Genomic DNA, 27,441 nt, shown 5'->3' with positions numbered 1-27,441 from the left:
GGGAGCAGGTTCTTGGGTCCCCTGATGTCACCTATCGGGGAGGTGAGGCCACTAGATTACGTCCTGAGTCAAGCACATAAGTCGGCTGGTGTGGGAGGTTGTCCTTGGCCTTTTTCCTTCCCTTGGGGTAGATCAGAGGACTTCCTTCTCCCCCTTCCCTTTGCCCTTGCCCTGCCTCATCTAAGAAAACCCCAAATAGAATTGCTGTTCTTCTGCAATTCCCCCACTCTCTCCCTGCACACGCCCCCTCTTGCCCCATCCCCCCATCAGTTAAACTGCCTTTGGGCTGGACATTGTCTGTTTGCAGCCCTGAGCCCTCCCAGGCCTACCTTATGGCTGCATCCGAGGACCCGCTAACTTTCTGGCTGCTAGTTAGGTTTGAACAACAGGAGTTTGAAAGGCTGGAGGAGAGAGGAGTTGGGGTATATAAACCTTGCAGTGTGTGAGTGGCTGTTCCACCTGATGACCACTAGAGGGAGCCACGGTTCTCCCTGGGTTCCAGGAGCACCTTTAATGGGGGGCGGTGTCCCCCCAGTTCCCCAACAGAGCGTCTTACCCCCCCCCTTACAGATTTCCCACAGCCAGTCTACTTGTGTAGCCATTTGCCCCTCCTCAATGACTCCGTTTGGGTAGAGCAGCAGTTTCTTGGCTGAACTGATCATTACCCCCCTTAACATGTTTCCTGTTAATTGGGGCCCAATGCGAAGGTCGCAAGCCAGCAGGCTGTACATCACCTGGCTCTTGTTAACAATGTGCATTTCTAGTGAGTCAGAAACTGGGGGTGGAGGCGCAGCAACCTGGCCCCCTCCATTCCGCCGGGCTCTTCACACAGCTGTGGGCTTGGATCTGGGGTGTTTCTGTTCCCGTATCTCACCCGTCACACTTTACATAAAGCAGAGCCACCCGCTTTTTCCTCTGCCTCCCAGGAGAGGCGGCTCTGGTGGTGTGTCTGAGGTCTGTGCTGCTCAGTTCCTCCACTTAAAAACAACCAACCAATGTATTAACCATTTGCTCAGTAGAAGTTTAATGGAGAAATATCTGTTGAAAACAACCATTCAAAAAGAACAGCTCTTTTACAAACAAGTTATGGCAGTGACAAGTCAAAACCCCCGGCTTGATTTGTTCCTTTAACCCACCCTGAGAAGAGCGAAGAGGCGGGTGAGAAGGAAAGATGGGGCCATTTGAATGGTAGCTGGAGGAATTACAAAAATACACTCTGGTGTAGCAACAGGGTTATCATGAAACATGCCATGGGGTGGGTGGAGGAAGGGGGGGAGATAACCAGACAGGGGCTGGGCCCTAGGGGTGGAGGCCTGGAGGCAAGGCTAGTTTCAGTGCCTCGGGGAAGAAGGAATCCCGATTCCCAGCCGGCAGGTCTGGGGCTGGAGACATGCTGATTTGGGGATTGCCCGGACACCTGGGGAGACAGAAAGGGTTACAGTGGCAAACCCGATACTTTTTCTGACCCTTCAATCCTATTTGCCCTAATGACTGAGCATTAGAAAGGAGGCAAAGAAAAGCTATCATCTGGAGTTTCCCCTGTGGTGGGTTTAAGGATCCCGTGTTACTGCAGCTATGGCATAAGCTGCAGATGTGGCCCGGGTTGGATCCCTGGTCTGGGAACTTTCATATGCCATGGGTGCAGCCAAAAAAGAAAAAAAAAAAAAAAAAAGAAAGAAAGGAAAGCGATCCTCTGAATAAATAGCTCCTAAAGCAGTGAGAAGTGTTCCCTGACTCTACACACCTGCTTTCCCTGCCCGCCTCCCCCAGTGGCAGGACCAACAGACTAAAGGGAGGGGGTGGGCCGTGGGCTGGGACTTGAAAAGCATAGAGTAGCCTTCCCCCCCCAGCCCCTCTCAGAAACAGATCTCTTATCTCTGCTATTTGGAATCTGTGTAACTCCTCAAGCTACATAGAGCCCTGGTTTATGGCTGTCTTACCCTGCAAGTGTTAACTTCACTAATTCCTTAACCAGGAATGAATCCACTCACTTTCCCTGGTCAAGATCAAGCCTTGGGGCAGTAGAAGAGAGGAGGGAAGTGTAGGGCCAGGGAAAGGGATAGTAGACACAGGGGCCGGTTGTGCACTTTTCACAGGCTTGCCCAGGACTGGCCCTGTATCCCAGTGTCCCTCCTTTCTGGGACATCCTCACACTTTGTGAATGGGGTGGTTCTTTTTTTTTTTTTTTTTTAAAGAACATATTTATTTTCCTTTTTAGGGCTACACTTGCAACATATGGAAGTTCCCAGGCTAGGGGTCGAATTAGAGCTGCAGCTGCCAGCCTACACCACAGCCACAGCAACAGGGCATCTGAGCCATATCCTTGACCTATACCACTGCTCACAGCAAGGCCAGATCCTTAACCCATTTGAGTGAGGCCAGGGATCGAACTCGCATCCTCGTAGATACTAGTTGGGTTTGTTACCGCTGAGCCACAGTGGGAACTCCGGAATAGGGTTCTGTATCCCATGTGTTAGGTGGTGCCCTTTCCTCCAGTCTTCTACATCTAGGTTGGTGCTGGGTATCTCAGGATCCAGAAGAGCTCTGGCCTCAGGGATTCCTCCCCACCCCCCCGCCCCATTGGGGAGACCTCAAGCTCATGTGGGGCTGCTTGGGGTGTGTACAGGCAAATCAGGACAGGTTTAAGGGACTCATAAATACACATCCACGCTGGAATTCAGCAACCACGAGTGTGTGGGAAAAAGATGGAGCAAGATGCTCACAGGAGGAGAGCCATCAATCACACCCAAATGAGCTGGTTAATATCTCTAGTGTTACTATCAAGAACTGTACATCTTGGAGTTCCTGTCATGGCTCAGTGGTTAATGAATCCGACTAGGAACCATGAGGTGGCAGGCTTGATCCCTGGCCTTGCTTAGTGGGTTAAGGATCCGGCGTTGCCATGAGCTGTGGTGTAGGTCACAGACACGGCTCGGATCTCGCATTGCTGTGGCTCTGGCGTAGGCAGATGGTTCTAGCTCCGATTCGACCCCTAGCCTGGGAACCTCCATATGCCATGGGCGTGGCCCTAGAAAAGACAAAAAGACAAAAAAAAGAGAACTGTACATCTTGAGCAAAGCCGCAGACGGATGCTGGTTACCAGTTATGTTTCAGTACCGCTCAGTCAGAAGCTTAATCGAAAACTGGAAAAACCAATTGCCTGAATAGGAGCTCAAATCGTTTAAAAATAGGTTGATTCCTGCTAATGTGACTGATTTGAAACCCTTCTTAAACTGTCTTTCTTTAAAGAAAATGGTTGCAGTTCAGAGTTGGATGTGTCTTCAGTGCCCCTCAAGAGTCACTTTAAAGAGAAATGTCTTTAAGATTCAAAAGAATCCAGTCCATGCTAGTTGTGAAAGATTTACCATTAGGTCCTGTGTAGATATGGTTTGGGAAAAATAGAATACTTGTTAAGGATCCAAGAACATGACTTCACAAAAACCATGCAGGTTAATTCAAGGCCTTCAGAGATTAGTCATTCTGCTAAAATAAACACAGCAGCCTTTGCCTCACAATACATATAGCCATATTTGGCAAAAGACCTTTTGCAAACAAGGCAGCCTACCTGCAAAGAGCTACGTGGGCTGCCCCCTGCCGAAGTGTGTGTACCAAAGACCAACACGTGTATTAATATACTTTGAAGGAAGATTATTAACAGTCGGCTAGCTTTAATGCACAGGAAGCAAAATAAAACAGTAAGTGCAAACTTTTTTTCTTGTATGCTTCTGAGTCAGGGAAGAGCCCCAACTTGATTTTTTTTTGTTTTTTTTTTTTTGTTTTTTTTTTTTTTTTGCTATTTCTTTGGGCCGCTCCCACGGCATATGGAGGTTCCCAGGCTAGGGGTCGAATCGGAGCCGGTAGCCACTGGCCTACGCCAGAGCCACAGCAACGTGGGATCCGAGCCGCGTCTGCAACCTACACCACAGCTCACGGCAACGCCGGATCGTTAACCCACTGAGCAAGGGCAGGGACTGAACCCGCAACCTCATGGTTCCTAGTCGGATTTGTCAGCCACTGCGCCACGACGGGAACTCCAGAGCCCCAACTTGAGTTAAGAATATTTTGGGAAAGTTTTTGATCAACCGATTAGTTCTTTCTATTAGGGGAAGTTTCTAGACGATTTAAAGAGAGACAGGAGACCCTGAAGATAATCATATTCCCATCTATGAATTAAGGAGGCACTTAGGCTTGATGGTTAGGATCTTTTTAGATTATCGGAAAATTCCATGGTGCTAGTTCCTTGCACCACTTAAAGGTTGATGGGCTGAGGAAAGCTGAGATTCTAATGACTGGGCAATAAATGAGGATCTCTGGTGCTTGTTATCTGAACTCTTGTAAAGATACATGTATAAACCTACCTGTGGGGGTAAGAACAAACCAGAGGAGACAGAGGATGAGGGAAGCAAACAAACACAAAACAAAAATGGCGCCTGGAAAAGTGAAGAAAGGCGATGACCCCTTAGTCCTCCTAAAAACGACTCAGGGCACTTGGGCGGGATTCTCAGAGCTTTGCTCAGGTGCCATGGGCTGTAAAGAATCTGCCCATTTCTGGCAAAGTGGTCGGATGGACAAGTGATGTGTGGAAGAAACAAAAGCAGAATGTGTCCTGACAAGAACTGGTCCTAACCAGCACCCCTTGATGTGGAGAGAGTGGGAAAGTTCAATGGTTTCCACCGACTCCAGTCACCTTAAGATTCAGAGGGGTGGGGGGTGGGGATAGCTAAGCCTTTTTTGAAGGCGAAATAGCACCAGCACAGCCACGGAAATCAGACTCTCTGCAAGTGGCTAAGTGCAGGTCCAGCTCTCGGTTCTTAGAGATAGTCTCTAGAGGAAAGGTGAGCTGAATGGTTTCTATGGCAACCAGATAGGCGGATTGGTCCACTTAACTGTCCCCATAGTAACTAAACTCCTGGAGAGCTACAGAGGAATTAGTTATCTTAACACACGACTATTATCCCCATGGTAACCAATCTCTTAATGGCAGTGGTCAGCATGGGGAACGATCCCAGGAAAATCTTGGCTCCCAGAGAAAGGTGGGCAGAAGGCAGGGAGGTGGCTTCGGCTCCCAGGAGCTGAACACCTGGAGGTGGTGCGGGGAATGTGTATGTGTTTGGGGGGGCCTGGGAGGAGGGCTAACAGGGGAATAGGAGGTTTCTTCTTGCCCCCAGCTCATTTGGGCCCAACTCACTCATGGGGTTGAAGTGGACGGTGCAGCTGGGAGGGGCTCCCCTTCCGGCTACGCATTACCATTCTGGTGCAGGGTGCGCCGGCGCTGGCTGGACTGCAGGCTCAGGACCAGGTACTGCCTCATAAACTCACTGAACCGCTTTTGGTTGGCCAACTTCCGGGCCGACTTCCGGGCCCCCGTGAAGCCCCCGAACCTCTTCTGCAGCTGCTTCTGCTTTGTCCCTCCAGCCTCATCCATGCCGGGCTTGGTCGCTTCCTGGGCTTGGAAGAGGCTCCGGACACGGGGCATCCGCTTCAGATGCTGCATCTCAGAGGCTCTTGGCTGGTAAAGAGTGGACGCCACGTGGTCTGGGTCGGCAGGGCTGAGCTGCCAGGAGGAGCCTTTGGCCATGACCTTGGTGCATGGAGTCCAGAGGGGACTGGTGAAGACCTTCCCTTCACACTCGAGGATGCACACCTGCAAAGACAGAGGTGAGAGGAAAGACAAAGACCAGGAACATCTCTTAGTTCAAGGCACTGGGGAGACAAAGTACCCAAAGTACTCTTGGTACCAACTGCAAGTACTTCTGAAGCATCTGTGTATCAAGTACCGAGCAGCAGTTTGACATGTAGTTATCCAGGTTCATAAGGATTTCAGAGTTGGAAAGAAAGAGAAAACTGGCCCAGCTCTGTCATTTTACCAACAAAGAAAGCTGGGTCTCAGAGAGGTGAGATTAACTCACCCCAGGTGACACAACAGGTTAACAGAAATGAGTGTGCCACATTGTACCTGGTTAGAGCCTTAGTTGGGTTCGGGGAGCCAAGCTTAGCTCATCAGGCTGACTCATAAAGAATTTTATTTTGTTCCCTTATTAGGCTTAGGTCAGATGGCTTTGAGAAATCAGGGATGTCAAAGCATATAGTTTAATCTGCATGGTTATTTGAAAGTCACCAGGTAAAGATCAACTTTGGTGTGGTTCATTTTTCACAACCCCCCAACACTAGTCATCACTGCCTCTGCGTCAATTAGAGAAAATGGGGTCAAGACCATTTGGGATGCCGGCAGGTTGGGCAATCTGGGACCATCAGATGCAATCCAGTAGGCCTGCCAGTGCCCAGGAACTCCTGCTGTGGTGCCAGCCATCTCCCACTTCTCACCTAGGTCACCAGCCTGATATCCCAGCCAGTCCTGGGCTTGGCCCCCTTCCTCCCACGTTCCTGCCTGGGTCTCCTGGAAGCCTCTGCCTCCGACTTTCCCCCTATTTGCTGTTTCAGCTTCACCCTCTGAATGCTCCTCTCTGGTTTCCCCCTATTTGCTGTTTCAGCTTCACCCTCTGAATGCTCCTCTCTGGTTTCCAGCCTTAGCCAGATGAAAACCCCACTTCGACCTGACCTTGACATCATGGTCAGCAGGAAGCTGCAGAGCCCTTTGTTAAAACTTGGAGTCTTTACTTGGCTTACAGTCATCAGGAGTTACTTCTCTACCTGAGCAGGTGTGGGACATGAGAAGACTGACCCATTGGTCCTACCAGGAAGTAGGAACACCCACCCAGGTGTTTGGAGTGGCAGAGATGCCCCTAGGGCAGCGTTTCCAACCTGATCCCTATCCAAGGAGTGAGAGGTTCATGGAGCTTAAATCACAGACCTCACAGGCCGTTCCATCAAACCCTCAAAAAATTTCCTTCAATCTGACTTTTCCTGAAAGCCTTTGCCACTGCCAACCCTGCCCTCTTGTTCCCTGCTAAGCTTCTCCAAGATGTGATCTGTTCCTTTGCCTCCATCTCAGCATCTGCCACTTGCCCCTCAACTCCTTGAAATCTGCCTCCTACCCTCATCCCTCCACTAACCTTCCTTCTCGTGGACCTCCAGTGACTTCCCAGTCATTAGACCCTGCTTAGCCCTCATTCTCCTTGACCTGCAACATTTGGTGACGGGGACCACACCCTCCTGAACCTGCTCTTTTTTTTTTTTTTTGTCTTTTTGCTATTTCTTGGGCTGCTCCCGCGGCATATGGAGGTTCCCAGGCTAGGGGTCGAATCGGAGCTGTAGCCACCGGCCTACACCAGAGCCACAGCAACGCGGGATCCGAGCCGTGTCTGCAACCTACACCACAGCTCACGGTAACGCCGGATCCTTAACCCACTGAGCAAGGGCAGGGACCGAACCCTCAACCTCATGGTTCCTAGTCGGATTCGTTAACCACTGCGCCACGACGGGAACTCCTGAACCTACTCTTTCTGATGTTGCACTCACCTCTCGGACTGTTTGTGCACTGTCCTCTTGTGTTCCTCAGATTCTGTCTTTAAATATCTCATCTCCCGTTCCAATATGCTCCTTTGTGACTTTGTCCTTTTCTGTGATTTTGGTCATCATGTCTTTCAGGACATCCCAGGTCTCTATGTCCAACACCCATTATCTCCTGAAGTCCAGACAGTTCTCTAATCCCTGTCTGTTATCTCATTAAGTGAAGATTTTTTGTTTTTGTTTTTGTTTTGTCTTTTTTGCCTTTTCTAGGGCTGCACCCGGGCACATGGAGGTTCCCAGGCTAGGGTCCAATCGGAGCTGCAGCTGCCAAGCCTATGCCAGAGCCACAGCAACACAGGATCTGAGCCGCGTCTGCAAACTACACCACAGCTCACGGCAATGCCACATCTTTAACCCACTGAGCAAGGCCAGGGATCGAACCCACAACCTCATGGTTCCTAGTCAGATTCATTAACCACTGAGCCACGACGGAAACTCCCTAAGTGCAATTTGTTAAGAATAAAGCCAACCTTCCCTTCTGGAGGCTGCCAATTGCCCATTCTCTACCCATCTCCCATCTTCCTCAATAAAAGAACACTTTTCTTCCTGAGGGCCACCTGCATGTTTCCCAGCCTCCTCTGTAGCCAGAGGTGGCTGATGACATATATGTGAAATTGACCAGGAGCCCTTCTGGGCATGGAGGAGGCTGACTTATCTGGGAAGAACATCTTTTTTTTTTTTTTCCCTTTTTCCTTCCCTTCCTCCAGTCTCCTACTTAGGACATTTTGGCCGATGCTCCCTGGGCCAGCTTGAAACCACGAGGGAACTTGGAGGATGGAAGCCATATGAGGGTGGCAGCTGTGCGAGGATGGAAGCAGAAAGTGGAGTCTGGTGATGTGATGGAGCTGCCATGTCAGCCCTGGATTGGCCACCGCCTGACTTCTTTATGAGGGATCAAATCTCCTTCTTATTTTTTTTCCTTTTGGCCACACCCATGAACCTGTGCCACAGCAGTGACCCAAGCCATAGCAGTGACAAAACCGATCCTTAACCTGCTGAGCCACCAGGGAACTTCAGAATCTCCATCATATTAAAGATGTTACTTTAGGTGTTTGTGACTAGCAGGTGAGTTTAATTCTCATCTGATACACTTCCTTCAAACAAGTCTGTCCTTCTGCTCTATGTCTCCGTCTGAATGGCGCCTTAGTCCCCAGTTGACTCAGGGATTTGAACCCTAAGCATCTCTCCAGCATCTCCCTTCTCATGACCCTATTCCTCTATGCAATCCATAGGTAAGTCTGCCTCCTCCTCGCCATCCCTTCTACTTCATTCCTTCTTGGGGTGTAGTGGCTTCCTCATGGACCTCTCCAGCTCTGATCTTTGCTTTGCCTTAATCCATTTTATATCCCTGGCAGAACTGCCTTCCTGAAGAATAGATCTAATCATATTATCACTTACCCACAACCCTCCTGTATTTTGTCTTTGTCAAAAATAACTCCATACTCCTGGGAATTCCCATTGTGGCTCAGCGGTTAAGGAACCAGATGAGTATCCATGAGGATGTGGGTTCGATTCCTGGCCCTGCTCAGTGGGTTAAGGATCTGGCTGTGAGCTGCATGCGGCACAGGTTGCAGATGCGGCTCGGATCGCACATGGCTGTGGCTGTGGCTTAGGCCGGCAGCTGCAGCTCTGATTTGACGCCTAGCCTGGGAACTTCCATATGCCGTGGGTGTGGGCCCCCCCCAAATTAAAATAAAATCTAAAACATCTCCAAACTCCTAAGCAGAGCATTCAAGTCCCTCCCCCACCTGATCCTTGCCCATTTTCAGTCTTAGTTCCAAGTCCCCCTCAAAACACCCCCATCCATGTTCCTGGTGCCTCAAACACACCAAGCTCCCTGCATTCCCCACATGCCTTTTCTCACTCTGTTCCCTCTGATGGAAGAACCTCCTTCCACCTGTCTCTGAGGCCAGTCAAGCTCCACAGCTACCCCTCCATGACACCGGTCTTCTGGCTCCCTGGCCAGAACTGCTCTCTGCTGCCTCTGGGCTGCCACAGAACTCTCCATCGCTCTTGTAGAAATCTGGATGCTTAGTATAATTCTAACACCTTATAGGAGTAGATGTTAGAGTAGGACCCATGAGGGACCACATCTTGCTCATGAAGGAATCTTCTCCATCCAGTAAATAGGAGGCTTTCAGTAGAGGTTTGCTGCCCTGAGCTAAATTAAGCAAGAAGTCACTTTATATTTAGCTAAGGGTGACACAAGAAGAAAAAAATTTTTTAAAAAGAAGAAAGATAGGAAATAGAGTCACTGGAAGAACAGGAGTGGCAGCTAGTTGCAACCAGACTTGAACTCCCCCAGCACTTAGCAGACGCTTCTGATTTAGTACTTGTCACCCTGTTGCAACTCTTCATTTTCCTGATTCCTTATCTGTCCCATTAGACCAGGGTTCTTAACCTTTTGGGGGTCATGGACTCTTCTGAGAATCTAATGAAAGCTGTGGACTCACCCTTTCACCATCTAAATGCACATGTGTGTCACATTTAGGGGGCTCATGAGTCTTCTAAAGCCTAGCCATGGACAGGCATCTGTGGACTCCAGGCTAAGCACCTCTCTACTTGTCTGTAGCTGGGCTGTGGGGGGCGTGATGCATTCCAGGCATCCAATAGCTGGAATGCAAAGTAGAGTCCATCGTGAGGCTGGGAAGTGGAGAGAATCAAGAGGAGAAAGAGGGGATCTGCAGCTGAGGTCCCCCATGGCCACAGTGGGAGAAGCCCTGACTCTTCTTAACACATCAGCAAAGTGTTGCTAAAATTCTAGCGCTAGGAGTGATCTTAGGCAGCACTTGGTCAAGTGGGTCCTACAGCTGGGTGTGAATCCAAATCATCTGCAGAACTTTCCATTTTTATTTATTTATAGGGGGGCTGCACTTGCGTCATATGGAATCCTGGGCCAGGGATCAAACCTGCGCCCCAGCAGTGACAATGCCCGATCCTTAACCTACTGTACCACAAGAGAAGAACCTGCAGAACTTTTAAAACACTTGTTAAATCTCTCAGGAATAGGAGTTCCCATTGTGGCACAGTGGAAATGAATCCGACTAGGAACCATGAGGTTGGGGGTTCGATCCCTGGCCTCAATCAGCAGGTCAAAGGTCCAGCGTTGCCATGAGCTGTGGTGTAGGTCGCAGATGCGGCTCACATCCAGCATTGCTGTGGCTGTGGCATAGGCCAGCGGCTACAGCTCTGATTAGACCCCTAGCCTGGGAACCTCCATATGCCCTGAGTGCGGTGCTTGAAAGACAAAAAAAAAAAAAAAAGACCAAATCTCTCAGGAATAGAACCAGGGCTTAAAGCCTATTTTTTCAAAGCTCAGGTAACTCTGATATTTGCCCAGGTTTGAAAACCACTGACGGTGGTTAACGAATCTGACTAGGAATCATGAGGTTGCGGGTTCGGTCCCTGGTCTTGCTCAGTGGGTTAAGGATCTGGCATTACCGTGAGCTGTGGTGTAGGTTGCAGACTCGGCTCGGATCTCGCATTGCTGTGGCTGTGGCGTAGGCCGGTGGCTACAGCTCTGATTGGATCCCTAGCCTGGGAACCTCCATATGCCGCGGAAGCGGCTCTAGAAAAGGCAAAAAGACAAAAAAAAAAACCCCAAAAACCAAAAAAGAAATCCACTGACATAGCCCATGTTTGCCTATTGCAATGTGGTTCAGTAAGGGGTTTAAAACTAAGCTGAGATAACAGTATAACCTGAATAGAACTCAAATGTTTCAAATTCCACCCCAGGACATTTCCTACCCAGTGACCTCTCTGTGCTTGCAATATGAACTGGTGGAAACTAACGGGAAAATAAGGATTCTATGAGCAATGTTCTGATGGGGAAATTGCTCATTTTCTGCTGGACCAGAGAGAAAAAAGAGACGGTGTCCAGTGGGAGCGCCACTCTCCTTCACCAGTAAGGTTTCCAAGGAGCACCTTTGCCCAGACCACCTGCTGGCCAGGGCTGGTGATGTTGGCCCCTGCTGATCCTCGAGCTTTTTCTGAGCATGTCTTTTCCAATTAGAGTTTCCTCAGACATGCTGCCAGAACCAAGATGTTGTTAGTGCCAGCTCAGTGTGATACACAGAGAAACCACTTTTTCACACCCACAAACTCACTGGGTAAGAAAGAAGGACAGACAAATCCCATAGATGGGAAGGGGGGAGTTTAGAACAAGAGTACTGCACAGCCGAGCGTTCTTGAAGAATCACTACTGGGGGAGTTCCCCTCATGGCTCAGCAGTAAAGAACCCAAATGGTAGCCACAAGGATGTGGGTTCGATCCCTGGCCTCGCTCAGAGGGTTGGCGATCCAGCGTTGTCGTGAGCTGTGGTTGCAGCCGTGGTTCGGATCTGGCGTTGTTGTGGCTGTGGCATAGGCTGGCAGCTGCAGCTCTGATTCCACCCCTAGCCTGGGAACTGTCACAGGTGCAGCCCTAAAAACAAAGACAAAAGGGGAAAAAAAGAATCACTACTGGGGCTGGCTAGAAGATATTCTTCGTCTACACCCCTGGAGATTCTGATTCAGTAAGCCAAAGGTGGGGCCTAGGAATATGCGTTTTCAAATGTCCCAGGAGATTCTGAGGCTGGACTACGCTCTGAGAAACCCTGCTTTGGAACTTGCTCCAAGGAGGAAGGAGCCGTCATGGAAACATAAGGTTGGGACCCTGTGGAGGGTCACTTGGGTTTGTACTTGGCCCGCTCCTGAAACACTCTGAAGAAAACCAGGTACAAACAACTTGTAATTCATCTTTTGGGATTATCGTCCTATTGGGTTATTGCTGTATGTTGGACTTCAAGGCCCCTTCAAGGAGACTGAACTCAAAGCCTCTGGCCAAGGCAGAATTACCAGACACTTATCATCGCCCCCCCCACCTCACTGTAATGCCCCTTCCCCACCTGGAGCAACCTGTCCCACTCCTTCCTGCCCTCTATGAAGAAAGGAGGCCCACTCTTCACCCTGCCCCTGTGGGCCTTATATGCCCCCAAACAACCAGCAAGTGGTGGGCTATAAAAACAGACACTTAGAGGAAGGCAGGTCACTGAGGTAACAGCGTCTCCTGCCTCAATAAACTTGTCTTCACTTTGCTTCGGATCCGGAAATTCTTTTCCAACCCATATGTACAGACCATAACACTCTATATCAGTGGGTCTCAACTGGGGGCAGTTTTACTGCCCCCCCCCAACACACACACTCTGGGGACATCTGGCAATACCTGGAAACATTTTTTTTCTTTTTAGAGCTGCACCTGTAGCATATGGAAGTTCCCAGGTAAAGGGCTGAATCCGAGCTGCAGCTGCTAGCCTACACCACAGCCACAGCAATGCAAGATCTGATCCACGTCTGTGACCTACACCAGAGCTCAAGGCAACTCTGGATCCTTAACCCACTGAGTGGGGCTGGGGATGGAACCTGGATCCTCATGGATACTAGTTGGATTCTTAACCTGCTGAACCACAACGGAAACTCGTGGAGACGTTTTTTGGTTGTCACACAGCGGGTGGAAGCAAGGGATGCTACTGCTCTTTAATGAATAGAGGCCAAGTGTTACCAAACACAAGTTCATGATGTACAGTGAGGCCAAGCAAACCTACATGTCAGAGTTTGGAGCAGAGCAAAGTTTGTTGCAGGGCCAAGCAAGGAGAATAGGTGGCTTGTGCTCAAACTCCTAACTTCCCAATGGTCTTTGGGGAGCAGTTTTTATAGGCAAAATGTAGGGTAAAAGCTTACAGGTATGTGGTATGTGGCTTTCTTCTGATTGGTTGGTGGTGAGGCCATAGGGCGGGGCTCCAGGAATCTTGTGCTCAGCCAGAGGTTACCACCGTCCACCTGGGAGGGGCCTTAGTTCTGCAGAAGAGCTCACAGGTACTGTTAAGTGTATCCTTTGAGGCAGAATCAGGACCCTGCCCCAAGGCTGCGCTATTGTTTCTTGGCTTCTCTTCCCTTGTCTCTGCCTAGCTCCCTTCCCTGATTAGTAACTGTTTGAATCTGACCTTTGGAACTCAGGGAAGATCAAGGAGACTGGACGAAACCTATTTTCTATTTATTCTTATTTTTATTTTTCATCTTTTGTCTTTTTAGGGCTGCACCCACAACCTATAGAAGTTCCCAAGTGCGGGGTGGAATAAGAGCTGTAGCTGCTTGCCTACACCACAGCCACAACAATGTGGGATCTGAGCCGAGTCTGCGGCCTACACCACAGCTCAGGGCAATGCCAGATCCCTAACCCACTGAGCAAGGCCAGGGATCGAACCCGCGTCCTCATGGATACTAGTCAGATTTGTTAACTGCTGAGCCACAGTAGGAACTCTGAAACCTATTTTCTACGAACAAGAGAGGACTTGTACCCAGGGGGGCCCCACAAGGTCGTGCTCCGTTTCACAGAGACACTAACAAACATCCTACAAGGCATAGAATACCTCCACCCACAGCAAATAATTATCCAGCCTGAAATATCCACAGTGATGAGCCTGAGAAACCCTACTTTACAGAGTAAAGGAGAAAGCAGGAAAGTGTGGGGAGCACTGAGAAAGCCAGCAGAAGTGGAGAATTTTCAAGCTAAAATGGCCCTTTTTTTGGGGGGGGCGCACCTGCAGCATATGGAGGTTCCCAGGCTAGGGGTCGAATCAGAGCTACAGCTGCCGGCCTATACCACAGCCACAGCAACTCGGGATCCGAGCCACATTTGCAACCTACACCACAGCTCATGGCAACCCTGGATCCTTAACCCACTGAGCGAGGCCAGGGATCGAACCCCCAACCTCATGGTTCCTAGTCGGATTCATTTCAGCTATGCCACGATGGAAACTCCTAAAATGGACTTTGAGCACACTTGTCCAGTCCTCACAGACTGGGTGGCCCAAAGTGCTTGTGGCATTTTTCCGATCCTTCAATTTTACAGGAACAGGTGGAAGCTGTTAAACCTAGAGGCGCTCAGATCTTCCTTGAGCCCCCGGGTTTCTAAGCCCAGATGGTAATTAGGCTGCGTGTCAATCAGAGAAAATGAAATCCTATGATCAAACCAGATGCAGAGCCTGTACTCAACATACTGTTAGATGAATTAGGTATTAACAAAATCATCTCAACTCTAGATTTAGGAGAAGGTTTGGGGCAAAAATGAGGAATCCAAATACACAGAAGCATTTGTAGCACCAGATGGGCATATGAGCTTAATGCCTAACCCTCAGTTTGAGGGACCCACCAGCCTCTTTCCAGAGCTGAGTTAATGGCCCGTTAAGTGAGCTGGACACGTTTTCACAGCCCATACTGATGACATTGCTATATTCAACCGGAGTGTGGAAGGGCATCTGGAAAGTCCCAGATTGGTGCCAAATTGATCTGAAGAGCTGGGCTTGTGGGGAAATGGAACCAAGGTCTGTTTAGTTGTCTGGGATCAAAGATTAGGGAAACAGGGCCAAGAGACCATTGAAAGGAAAAGCAGCAGCTCACTGAGATTGTCACATTTCTGCCACTAAGGAATCAAGCCACATGTGACCAAGAGAGAGACATTTGGGATCTCTTTATTTTAGGAGGTTCTGCTAGCATATCTGAGGACGAACATTAGCAGCCAGCGGATGAATAGCACAAAGGAAATACATATAAGAAACTCCTCCTGCAAGTCAGCTACTAAGAGTTTTCATGTAATCCAGACAGAAAGTACTACCAGAAGGCTGTTTCTTGTGCTATTAATTGAGTTTTAGGAAGTTTCTTTTTTCTTTCTTTTTTCTTTTTTGGTTGGATATACCTGCAGCATGTGGAAGTTCTGGGGCCAGGGATCGAACCCATGCCACAGCAGTGACAATGCCAGATCTTTAACCTGATGAGCCACCATGGAACTCCAAGCTTCGGGAAGTTTTAAATAAATTTTCCAAGAATTTTCTTGCAGATTACCTTCTTTTTGTCTTGAAAACATCTCCGTGAACCTAGTTTTTTTACCTCAGTGGATGGGGTCAGTAGCATTCACAATTAGTTGAAAGCCCAGGATGTTTCAAAGGTTTGGAAGGCGTGAGTCATTCACCAAAATCACAGTCTTAACAAAAAGCCAGCTTTACTTGGACCATCGACCTGGAGAAATTCTTGATGAAGTTAAGGGTCCAGAGGATCCTGGGAATAGCTCAGGATTCCATACTTTGGTGGAGCAATTGGGGAGATGACCCTTACTGAAATATCTGAGTCCCCCTCATCATTCACAGAGTAGCCATACTCGAGGGTTGTAAGACCTGAAAATGAGATGTGGTGGCCTAAATTATAGGCATTTCATAAAACTTAAAAAAATCAGTTAAAAGTGAATACAAGCTAGAAACCAAACAACCAGGCAGCCAAGCCCTCTAGGGGTCTGCAGGCACTTGCAGGGATCATTCTCACGGTGCCGCCAGTACTGGCCATTTTCTCACTTGTCCAGACCCAAGGTTTAAGATGCTAAGGAGAAATGCAAACAGGCTCCAAATTCTTTACTGGCTTTGAAAGACACCAGTGTAAAAACACTGCAGGAGTTCCTGTTGTGGCTCAGGAGGTTAAGGATCCAACCTTGACTCTGTGGTAGCTCAGGTCCCTGCAGAGGCACAGGTTTGATCCCTGGCCAGGGGCAGTGGGTTAAGGATCTGGCATTTCCACAGCTGTGGCATAGGTGGCACCTGTGGCTCGGATTTGATTCCTGGACTGGGAACTTTCATATTGCCGTGGGTGCGGCTGAAAAAGAAAAAAAAAAAAAGGAAAAACCCAAAAAACCTCTGCAGTGTCTGTACCTATTAAAAGACCAAAGGTCTTGCAATTTTACAATTTCCATGGGTTATGTTTATTGAGCAGTGCCACACACTGTGATGGAGGTACCCAGACGAATCAGCAAAGAAGGCTTTGCTGTGGTGAGCAACAGACTAGCAGATGCAAGTAATCGTCAGAGAACAGGGCAGCTAGGGGCTGGCTCAACTGGGGACAGGTGGAGAATCAGCCACGCCCTCTCTCCTAGGAGGTGAAGCTTAATCTGGGTTTTGAAGAACGAGTAGCATTGATTGGCTGGGGCCTGGGGGGCAGGGAGAGGCATAAAAGCAAGACGGCAGGACAGGTTCCTGGAGCCCTGGGAAGTCTGGGCAGGGAAGGCTGGGTTTCCTTGGAAGTAGAGCAAGTGGACTGGAACCCAGCAGAGAGGAGGCAAGGTGTGTACCTCTGGGGTTACCTGCCACCTGGGAGAGCAGACAGCCTGGGAGGTGGTGCACGCAGGTAAGAAGCAGGGAAACTTGGTGGTCACTTGGGTTTAGGGGGGCGGGAGGAGGAATAGGACCCCGACAGGAGACAGAAAAAGAAGTGTCAGCATGGGGAGGAGAGCTGGGCTCAGCAAGGGAGGACCAGGAGAGGCAGGTTGTACATGGGCAGGAGTCCTGTGTTCCGGAGCTGTTGGTGAACAGCTAAGGAGTGGGGCTATGGGGTCAAGGTCACAAGTGTAGAGTGTAGATGATCTCTCAAAAACAAGACTTGTGGGAGTTCCTGTTGTGGTGCAGCGGAAACAAATCCAACTAGGAACCATGAGGTTGCAGGTTCGATCCCTGGCCTCACTCAGTGGGTTAAGGATCCGGTGTTGCCATGAGCTGTGGTGTAGGTTGCAGATGTGGCTCGGATCCCACGTTGCTGTGGCTGTGGTGTAGGCCAGCAGCTGCAGCTCTGATTCGACCCCTAGCCTGGGAACCTCCATATGCCGCAGGTTCAGGCCTAAAAAGAACGAAAAGTCAAAACAAACAAAAACAAGACTTGTGGTTGCCAAGGAGGAGAGGGGAGAGAGTGGGATGTACCGGGAGTTTGGGGTTAGTAGATGCAAACTATTCCATTTAGTCCGACTGTGTAGCACAGGAAACTACATCCAGTCTCTTGGGATAGACCATGATGGCAGATAATATGAGAAAAAGAATGTGTGCCTATGCATAACTGGGTCACTATGCTGTACAGCAGAAATTGACACAGTATTGTAAATCAACTATACTCTAATAAAAATAAAATTTAAAGCAAAAACAAAACCAAGACAACAGAGGGATGGAGCGTGCTAGTGGGAGAGGGGAAAAAAGATGGAAAATGGCCGGTGGGAAAGCCAGTGGCACAAAGGAAAGAAGAGGGGGAAGAAGGATCCCTGACCTCGCTCAGTGGGTTAAGGCTCCGGCGTTGCCGTGAGCTGTGGTGTAGGTCGCAGACATGGTAGAAGGATGCCGAGATGGTAGTAAGGAGGCTGAGAGAATCCGGCATCTCAGACCTGAACACCAAGGTCAGGGGGTTGAGGTGGGCGGGCCATTACAGTCTCGGGGGATTTTTGTTCTAAACCACTTAAGTCATGAATGCTTTACTTTGTAAAAAACAATTAGAGCAGACGTGGGGGTTATCCTCACGGTTGAGTTCCTGATGCATTTTTTCTATTGTAAAATACGCATACCATCCAGTATACCATTTAAACCATTTTTCTGTGTACAGCTCAGTGGCATTAAGTACAGTCACATTGTGGTGCTACGGGCCCCACACCCACCCTCCAGAACTTTTTCATTTTCCCAAACTGAAACTTTATACCCAATGAGCACTAATGTCCTCTTCTCCTCCCCCAGCCCCTGGCAACCCCCATTCTGCTTTCTGTCTCTGAATCTGACTCCTCTGGGAACCTCAGGTAAGTGGAATCTACAATACTGTCCTTTTGTGATTGGCTCATTTCAAGCTCTTCAGAGTCCATCTGTACTGTGACATGTGTCATAATTCCCTTCCTTTTTAAAGCTGAATAGTATTCCATTGTATGCGGAAACCACTTTTTGTTTATCCATTATCTCTTGATGGTCGCTTGAGTCATTTCCACCTTTTGACTATTGTGAGTGATGCTGCTACGAACATGGGTGTACAAATATCTATAGGTAGGAGAGCCCTAATGCTTTTCTGGATGGGAGGTAAAGGGTTGCAGTTAAGCTAGTGATTCAGGAATTGTACACAACTTTCCCCTGCTGTCTAGGCTGCAATCTCATAGCTTTAACAGTGTGGGGGCTATGAGACTATTGCCTAATCAACTCCTTCACTGCTTTACGTGTAAACTAGTTTATCTGCTCTGTTTACTGAGACCAAGAGGAAGGGTGTTTTTTTTTTTTTGGATGAACTTTTGAGCCTCTCTGGGCTGCACAGGAAAGGCACGTGGGCCTTCTGTGTTCCAGCCAGACTCAGCTTTTCTCACTTCCTTAAATGCTGCTCCCCTCTCTGCCCAGGCATTTGCATATGTGCCTGCTCCCCTCAACCTCCCTGTGCCACCTGGGCACCTGGGGCTTCCTGTCTCTTCGATTCCCTTTAGTCTCCTCAGAGACTTCAGTTCCTGCGAAAGCCCTCTCTGAATCTCTAGAGTAAGTTGGGGTCCATTGCTCTTGCCTTCCCATTGCCCAGGAATCCCCCTGGTAGAGGGATTGTGGGCTCTATTCTTCAGAAGATGGGTTTGAAAACCACTGAGCTGGCCTGGGAGGATGGAAGTGTCTGGGTGTGTTGCAGGGCCTTGTCTGCCCACGTTAGTGTGTTAACTCAACACTCTTACTTGGTTTCTGTATTTGTACACCTGCCTTGAGGAACAGTAGGCAAACAATTGTTTTTGTTTTTCTTTGATTGGGTTTCTTTGAATTTGTTTATTTTTTAAAATTATAATTGATTTATAGTGTTCTGTCAATTTCTGCTGTACAGCAAAGTGACCCAGTTATCCATATATATATATACATCCTTTTTTTTTTTTTTGGACTTTTTTAGGGCCTCACCCAAGGTATATGGAGGTTCCCGGGCTAGGGGTCTAATCAGAGCTGTAGCTACTGGCCTACACCACAGCCACAGCAATGCCGGGTCCTTAACCCACTGAGCCAGGCCAGGGATCGAACCTGCATCCTCATGGATGCTAGTCAGATTTGTTAACTGCTGAGCCACAACAGGAACTCCCATATATACACATTCTTTTTCTCACATTATCTTCCATCACAAGTGATTAATATAGTTCTCTGTGCTCTCCAGCAGCAAACTATTTTTTTTATGAGGAATTCCAAACATGCCATCTTTTGAAAGAAGCTTACCTGACTACAAAGAAAAATTAATTGAGTTATATTGGATTTAATAGAAGAGGAGTAACTATTTAGATCGTAATGCAAGCAGTGGAGAAAGCAGCTTACTTAATGAAAAGCTATTTAATGCTCAAATGAAAATTTAAAATATAAGAGAGCATTTAGGTGTTCATTGGAGAATTGCCTATACTATCAAAAGTGGAGGGCACTGTATGTGTTCAACAGGAGGGGGATGGTTAAACACAGTCACTATACTGTGTTCATAGAAAGAAGTAATTTAAAATAATGTTAATAATGGGAAAATTACGCTGGTGTCATAAAGCAAGTGCAAAAATTAGGATTCTTTCTCTGATTGGGGGATGAAAGGTAATTTTAATTTTCTTGTTTTATAGTTCTCTGAATTTGCCAGATTCTCCAGAAGGTGTGTGCATTATTTTTATAAGGGAAACTAAATGGCAGCATGGGTGGGTCTTTATTTGAACGTGGAAAGAGGAGTTCCCGTCATGGCTCAGCGGAAATGAATGTGACTAGTATCTATGAGGATGCAGGTTCGATCCCTGTCCTGGCTCAGTGGGTTAAGGATCTGGCGTTGCTGTGAGCTGTGGTGTAGGTCGCAGACATGGTTCAGATCCTGCATTACTGTGGCTGTGATGTAGACCAGCAGCCGTAGCTCTGATTTGACCCCTAGCCTGGAATTTCCATATGCCAAGAGTGTGGCCCTAAAAAAAAAAAAAAAAAAAAAAAAAGGAGAGAGAGAAAGTGGAAAGATGACAGATCTGCTTTCAGAAGGTGCTAAGGCATTCCCTTTGTGCCTCAGGGGTAACGAACCCAATTACTATGAGTGAGGACCCAGGTTCAATCCGTGGCCTTGCTCAGTGGGTTAAGGATCTGAGATTGCCGTGAGCCGTGGTGTAGGTTACAGGTTCAGCCTGGATCCTGAGTTGCTGTGGCTGTGGCTGGTAGCTGTAGCTCTGATTCAACCCCTAGCCTGGGAACTTCTATATGCCGCAAGTGCAATCCTAAAAAGGAAAAAAAAAAAAAATAAAAAGGAAGATACTCAAGTCCACTTCTATTTCCTGAAGATAACTGACACTGGGAGAGTCATGTGACCTCTGGGGGAGGCCAGTAGTTTCTTAGGCTGAGTGGCTCTTATGGAGGGCTTGGGGAAAGACAGGGCCGCTCCTGGACGTACCTCAAGGTTGAAGCTGTCAAGAACTGGGTGGAGCTTCTCTCTGCAGGCCAGACAGTCCTTCTGACAGCTGCTGGACACGCTGCTGGAGAAGAGGCTGAGCAGCAGGAGGTCACAGAACAGGATTTTCATGGTGCAGGAGCCAGAAGCAGGATGCTAAAACACCAGGGAGGGTGGCAGTTAGAACAGCTCTTCTGTGGGGGCTGGTAAGAGCTGGGACCATCGCACAGGGGATGCAGTGCAGCCGGCCTGAGATTCACCTCCCAGGCGGGGGTGGATTGCTGAGGACACAGGTGGCATGATGTTCACCCAGGGGCTAGTATTTGGGAGCCTGGGGCAGCCCCCTGTGATTCCTGCCCACCCTCCGCCCCCGTCTGGCCTCTACCTGCATGAGTGCTTCTAGGGGCTAAAATCCTCATTTTGCAACTTAACAGTGTGAGACCTTAAGACAACCTTTCCCAGATTCAGTTTTCAAGGCTCTAAAGTGGAATAGTGGTGACCAGCTTATCAGAGGGCTGTTGCAAAGATGAGATCTGTAAAGGCTGTCTTGCAAAGTGCAGTGACAAGTGAGAATAGAAGATTGATGAGTCACTCCCCCCGACCGCAACCTCAGTCTTCCCTTCCTGATCAAGAATTTCTTTTTCTTTTTCTTTCTTTTTTTTAAAATTTATTTTATTTTTATTTTTTGTCTTTTCTAGGGCCGCTCCTGCAGCATATGGAGGTTCCCGGGCTAGGGGTCGAATCAGAGCTGGAACCATTGGCCTACGCCAGAGCCACAGCAACTCGGGATCTGAGCTGCGTCTGCAACCTACGCCACAGCTCATGGCAACGCCGGATCGTCAACCCACTGATCAAGGCCAGGGATTGAACCTGCAACCTCATGTTTCACTAGTCGGATTCGTTAACCACTGAGCCACGACGGGAACTCCAAGAATTTGTTTTTCAAGAAGTTTTGGCCAAGTTTCTTGTCCATTCATCCCCCTGTCCCCCCCCACCCCCACTCAATGCGAGCTAGCTTCCTGAGCACAGAGCCCGGTAGGTCCACCTTGCAATTCCATTCAGAGCACAGACCAGGCATTTGAATTTATTCATTGAAAAGTGAGTGAAGAGAGCACTGGGAACTCTAGTCACTTATGATGGAGCAGGATAGAGGATAATGTGAGAAAAAAAATGTATATATGTGTGTGGCTGGGTCACTTTGCTGTACAGTAGGAAATTGACAGAACACTGTAGGCCAACTATAATGGAAAAAAAATCGTTTTAAAAAAGAAAAAAAAGAAAAATGAACAAAGAGACTATTCTAAGGTAATAGCTCCAATGATTATTTGTTAGAGCAGTTGTTTATATTCTTTATGTAGGATTGCCTCAAAGATGGACAGTTTTTCCTGCTCCTCTTTAAATTTATCCTGTGATCAAGTCTCCTGAATCCAAAAGCTATTTTCTTGGACTGCATCATCTTGGGTCCCTTTAGAACCATCTTTATGTGGAAGATTAAATGGAAAAGGAAACAAGGAAACTTTCTGGAAATGCTGTGAATGTTCTCAATTTAGGTGTAGACCACAGGGGTATATACATTTGCCAGAAACCCCACTGAATTGTGCATTTAGATTCTGTGCATTTCACTGTATGTAAATTTTACCTTAAGATTTCAGGGTGGAAAACAAAAATAATTGCCTTTATCACTTTTTCATCAGAATATACTGAGAAAACACACAAGCCTGGCTATTCAAAGGCAGCCTGCAGACCAGTAGCATCTCCTGGGATCTTGTAAGAAATGCAGAATTTCAGGCCTTACCCCAGAACCACAGGATCTGGATCTGCCTTTTTAGCAAGAAGCTCAGGAGATTCATACACATGCTAAATAAAGTCCAGGAAGTATGGTAGAAAATGGATGTGAAATGGAGCAAGCCTGGGAGACGGAGGGGCACCCTGCAGGGAGGTCACCCAGGGGCTATTTTGGGAGACCACCCGGCCTCTTCTTGGGCATCACCCAAGCATGTCATACCAGGAGGATGTTGATGGAAAGATGCTCTGCTGATGTTTGTCAAGTCAGTGGGCTGATATTTGAGATGGTTTTGAAGAATGAATAAGAGTTTTCCAAGAGGACAAAGAAGAGGGCATCTGAGAGACGCAGGAAATGCCTTTCTAAAGGCACAGAGGTGAGAGGACCACAGCCTGGCAGGGCATGGTGAGCAGGAGGCTGTACCGAGTCCACCTCCCTAAGGGTGAGAGAAAGAGGCTCCATCCAGATGAAACCGGGTCATGTTTGCCATCCTCAAGGGTTTGACATTTACCCTGCAGGTTGGGATGTCCGGGTTAATGAATAATGAACTTGAACATCTATACAAATGACTATATCTCAAATGCATTTTTCTCCTATATCCAGATGGCTAGTGCCTTCATTGAAATTTATTGCCTTGGTCACTGTGATTGTCCTCTAATTAGTCTGCCTACTGATCTAGCCCCCCACCAAGCCATCTCCAAATCGGATGATGTCACTTCATACATCAAATAATTCATAACCCCCTGAGACTTTGCACCGCTCCTGCCTACCTCTCTAGCTTCAGCTCCTGTCACTTATCATTTTATCTCCTCCAATCCTGGTGGATCGCATATGATTCCCAACTCCGCCAGGTCCTTAATGCCTCTGCATCTTGGTCCTCCTTCTTCCAGCTCAGTCCTTTCTCCAGCTGACACTTCATGTCCAACTCAGGAATGCCCCCCTCTGGAGAGCCCTCTCTAGGCCCTGGTCCTCATTAGATGAATCTCCTCTGCTACCTGGCATCACAAGGTAGTAGGAAGCCATTGAGCCCCAGGGGCCTGGCTGTCAAATGGGCACACCAGGCTTATGTGACAGGGTCATTGGAATTCACATTTTTCTCATATGCTCATCACTACAGACTGTTTGGGTTCAGACCCCATGTCTGCAACTCAACCTCTTAGGTTCTATAAGACTGGGATAATAATAGTACCTATCTTATAGGACAATTAATGGCTTCATGTTTTTAAGCCATAAAAGGGTACCTGGCATATAACAAGTGCAATGTAAAAGCTTGTCCAAGAGGAGTTCCTGCTGTGGCTCAGTGGGTTAAGAGTCCAACCAGTATCCACGAGGCTTCGGGTTTGATCCCTGGCCTCACTCAGTGGGTTAAGGATGCAGCATTGCCATGAGCTGCAGTGTAGGTCTCAGATATGGCTCGGATCCCTCCTGTGTTGCTGCGGCTGTGGTGTAGGCTGGCAGCTGCAGCTCCAATTCAGCCCCTAGCCTGGGAACTTCCATGTGGTGCAGCTGTGGCCCTAAAATCAATTCTGTGAGCATGGACTTGTCTATTTCTCCCACTGGGATGTGGCTTCTTGAAGGGTAGCGATTACCTTTGATGGTTCTCTGTGTTTCCAGCACCAGCACAGGGCCCGGCACTTAGGAGATGCTCAAGAAAATCTGCTAGGTGACAGTGGAGTATCTCAGGAGCCCTCTCTCTTCTCAGAGCTGGGGGCGTTCTTGGAGCGCTGGCCTCACTGAGGCCCAGGATGCTCATGGCACAGGAGCCCCTTCAGGATGTATGTCACTGACCAAGGGTCTAGTAGCTAATTGTTCAGCTCAAGTGGGAGGGGTGGGAATGAGTTTTACTCCAGAGAAAATCAAGATGTCATCCTAAGCTGGAACCTCATGCATGTTCTGGAAGAAGACTGGTTGCCAGTGGCTGGGAGACATGGTTGAATGGTGCTATGTGCTAATTTTGCCCTGGTGAAAAGTGTTGGTAGACCAGCTAGGGAAACTCATCACCGTCACAGGTTCTTTTGAGAAGCACATGTGTCTTAGGTTCCAAACAGCCACTATATAAGCAAAAGTCTTAAACTGAGGACTGCCTGGATGTGCCTTTTGTTTAATTTGATAACTGCCTTTACAGGTTTTTTTTTTTGTTCTGAACAATTTCAATCTTTCTCATCCGGAGAGTTTTGTAGAATTTGTCCAGCATGCTATGCTCTCTATGGCCACATGATGGCAGTGTCTGTGCATCACACAAGACAGGGAAGGCCGGGAGAAAAGGGACTGTTTTCCTTTTCTTCCTAATACAAAATTGCAACACATAATGTTTGCATAGGTCGAGCTGATAAGTTGTGACAGATGTTAATGAAATGCTCCCTGGCTGCAGTTTTTCATGAACTTCATTAACTGTGGCAACTTGCGCATTCAGGAAATGTTTGGTGGATGGACTGCTTGCTACTCGTTATCTCAAATTCTGGGGAAATGGGTTTTTAGGATGAGATGAGTAAAGAAGATGAGCTCCTGGCACCTTTAGCACGTGTTCTATTTGATAGCCTTTCCTGCCTATAAAATGCAGGCCGTCCTTGGTTTGGCACTTGGGGAAACTTTACCAAATCTGCTTCGCATTAGGCTAGCCCTCCCTGTGGGCCCCCAGTACACTCACCTTTCTTCTGGTCTCCAGCCTCCCTACTCTGCCATATCCCACCTCTCACTTTCATTTATTTTAAATTTCTAAATTAAAAATTTTATTTTTTTCATAAGAAAATAATTTTTGGGCGTTCCGGTTGTGGCTCAGCAGAAACTAATCTGACTAACATCCATGAGGACACGAGTTCCATCCCTGGCCTCGCCCAGTGGGTTAAGGATCCGGCATTGCCGTGAGCTGTGGTGTAGGCCAGTGGCTACAGCTCCGATTCCATCCCCAGCCTGGGAACTTCCATATGCCGTGGGTGTGGCCCTAAAAAGAAAAAGAAAGAAAGAAAATCATTTTTATTTAGCCACTTCATTTATTCACACCTCTAAGCTAATCAAGGCATGTGATTATTCCCTTAAAATTGCATCCTGGGAAGTGTTTTCACTTAGGTTTAAAGAAAAATACATGGAAGCAATTGAATGCTGGTGAGCCATGATTAGTTATTATCCTTGTTTATGAATTAGCATGAGTTTAAAGAGTAGTTGATGCCAAAGGCTAAACTTTTTATTTTTATTTTTCATAACAGAGTTCCAGCCACAATGAAACAGAAAGATCGATGAATGTCAGAGGACATTTAAGCCTGTTAAAAAAAAGCTGAAAGCCGGATTCCTGTCCCTCACTTTTAACTGGTGACTCTACCTATTAATTAAAAAAATTCGAGTTCCCTTGTGGTACAGTGGATTAGGGATCTGGCATTATCACTGCAGTGGCTTGGGTGGCTACTGTGGCTCAGATTTGATCCCTGGTCTGGGAACTTCCATATGCTGTGGGTGTGGCCAAAAAAAAGATTTAAAAAAGATGAAATATATGTAATTATCCTTATAAAGAACATAACATTTTGTCCTTTTTGGCACTCCTCACAACCCCTAGTATAATTGTGTTCTAGGTTAAGACTTTAAACTTTATTGAAAACTTAACAGAATTTTTTCTTTCCTTTCCTTCTCTTTCCTTTCCTTTTTGTTTGGACATGCCCTCAGCATGCAGAAGTTCCCACATCAAAGCTTGAACCCTTGCCACAGTTGTGACCCGAGCTGCAGCAGTGACAAAACTGGATCCTTAACCACTAGGCCACCAGGGAACTCCTAGAAGTTTTTTGCTCTTGAGAAGTCTTGACAACATCTGTGTGCTTTCTTTGCCCTCTGTGTATCAATTAATGCCAATTAAAATGAAGGCTAGTAATTAGTTAACTCCTGAGTTATATTTATCTTTGATCTTTGTACTTTGTATCAAAGTTGGTCAAGTCGTTTCACCTCTGAGAGCTTCAGTCTTCTCACCTGAAAAATGGGGGTTTCAACTGCTTTTTTTTTTTTTGTCTTTTTGCCTTTTCTAGGGCTGCTCCCACGGCATATGGAGGTTCCCAGGCTAGGGTCTAATTGGAGCTGTAGCCACTTGCCTACGCCAGAGCCACAGCAACGTGGGATCCGAACCACGTCTGCGACCTACACCACAGCTCATGGCAACGCCGGATCCCCAACCCACTGAGCGAGGCCAGGGATGGAACCTGCAACCTTATGGTTCCTAGTCGGATTCATTAACCACTGAGCCATGACGGGAACTCCACAACAGCTTTTGCTGTTGTTTTTTATTGTGCAGTAGAGACCATCAGTAAGTAAAACTTCCCTGAGTATGTTTGACATTTACAGGTCTTGAATTCACCTAGTGAACCAAACTCAGCTCACACTTCTGCGTGAGGATACTGCTTATTACATTTCGGAACATCTCTGAACACCTTGCATTGAATAAGTAAATGTTTAATTACCTCTTATTTCAGTAATAACAGGTCATTTAATTTATAAATTTTTTTTTTAAGAGCTGCAGATGTGGCATATGGAAGTTCCCAGGCTAGGGGTGGGATTGGAGCTGCAGCTGCCCACCTATGCCACAGCATCTGCGACCTACGCTATAGCTCACGGCAATGCCAGCTCCTTAATGCACTGAATGAGGCTAGGGATTGAACCCACATTCTCATGGATGCTAGTTGGGGTCTTAACCTGCTGAGCCACAACGGGAATCCCTGATTTATAAATTTTATTTGCACCTCACTCTTTTTTTTTTTTTTGCTTTTTTAGGGCTACACCCGAGGCACATGGAGGTTCCCAGGCTAGAGTTCTAATCGGAGCTACAGCTGCCAGCCTACGCCACAGCCACAGCAACACTGGATCCTTAACCGACTGAGCGAGGCCAGGGAGGCCTGCAACCTCATGGTTCCTACTTGGATTCATTTCTGCCATGCCACGACGGGAACTCCATGTACCTCACTCTTTATAAAGATAAAATGCCCCTGTGTTTAGCTT

At 47.7% G+C, this 27,441-nt stretch overlaps 1 protein-coding gene and 1 long non-coding RNA gene across 2 annotated transcripts; one reads left to right on the top strand and one right to left on the bottom strand.

Annotated features, from left to right (window-relative positions):
- Nucleotides 1–1,000: 1,000 nt before the first annotated feature.
- Nucleotides 1,001–20,945, bottom strand: PNOC (prepronociceptin). Its single transcript, XM_047762115.1, has 3 exons — nucleotides 20,691–20,945; nucleotides 5,189–5,644; nucleotides 1,001–1,417 (listed from the first exon to the last, which is right to left on the bottom strand). Exons 1-2 carry the CDS (start codon nucleotides 20,817–20,819, stop codon nucleotides 5,237–5,239), a joined length of 537 nt encoding a protein of 178 aa, XP_047618071.1. The 5' UTR covers nucleotides 20,820–20,945; the 3' UTR covers nucleotides 1,001–1,417; nucleotides 5,189–5,236.
- On the top strand, nucleotides 16,383–26,153 carry LOC125116673 (uncharacterized). The gene is made up of 4 exons (XR_007132401.1): nucleotides 16,383–16,673; nucleotides 18,035–18,093; nucleotides 25,674–25,776; nucleotides 26,125–26,153. It is a non-coding gene; the product is annotated as an uncharacterized LOC125116673 (long non-coding RNA).
- Nucleotides 26,154–27,441: the final 1,288 nt, after the last annotated feature.

The sequence above is a fragment of the Phacochoerus africanus genome, chromosome 15 (assembly GCF_016906955.1).
Source record: "Phacochoerus africanus isolate WHEZ1 chromosome 15, ROS_Pafr_v1, whole genome shotgun sequence".
Taxonomy (NCBI): Eukaryota; Metazoa; Chordata; class Mammalia; order Artiodactyla; family Suidae; genus Phacochoerus; species Phacochoerus africanus.
Note: the sequence above shows the minus strand (reverse complement) of the source record. Positions and strands in the feature narration are given on the sequence as shown.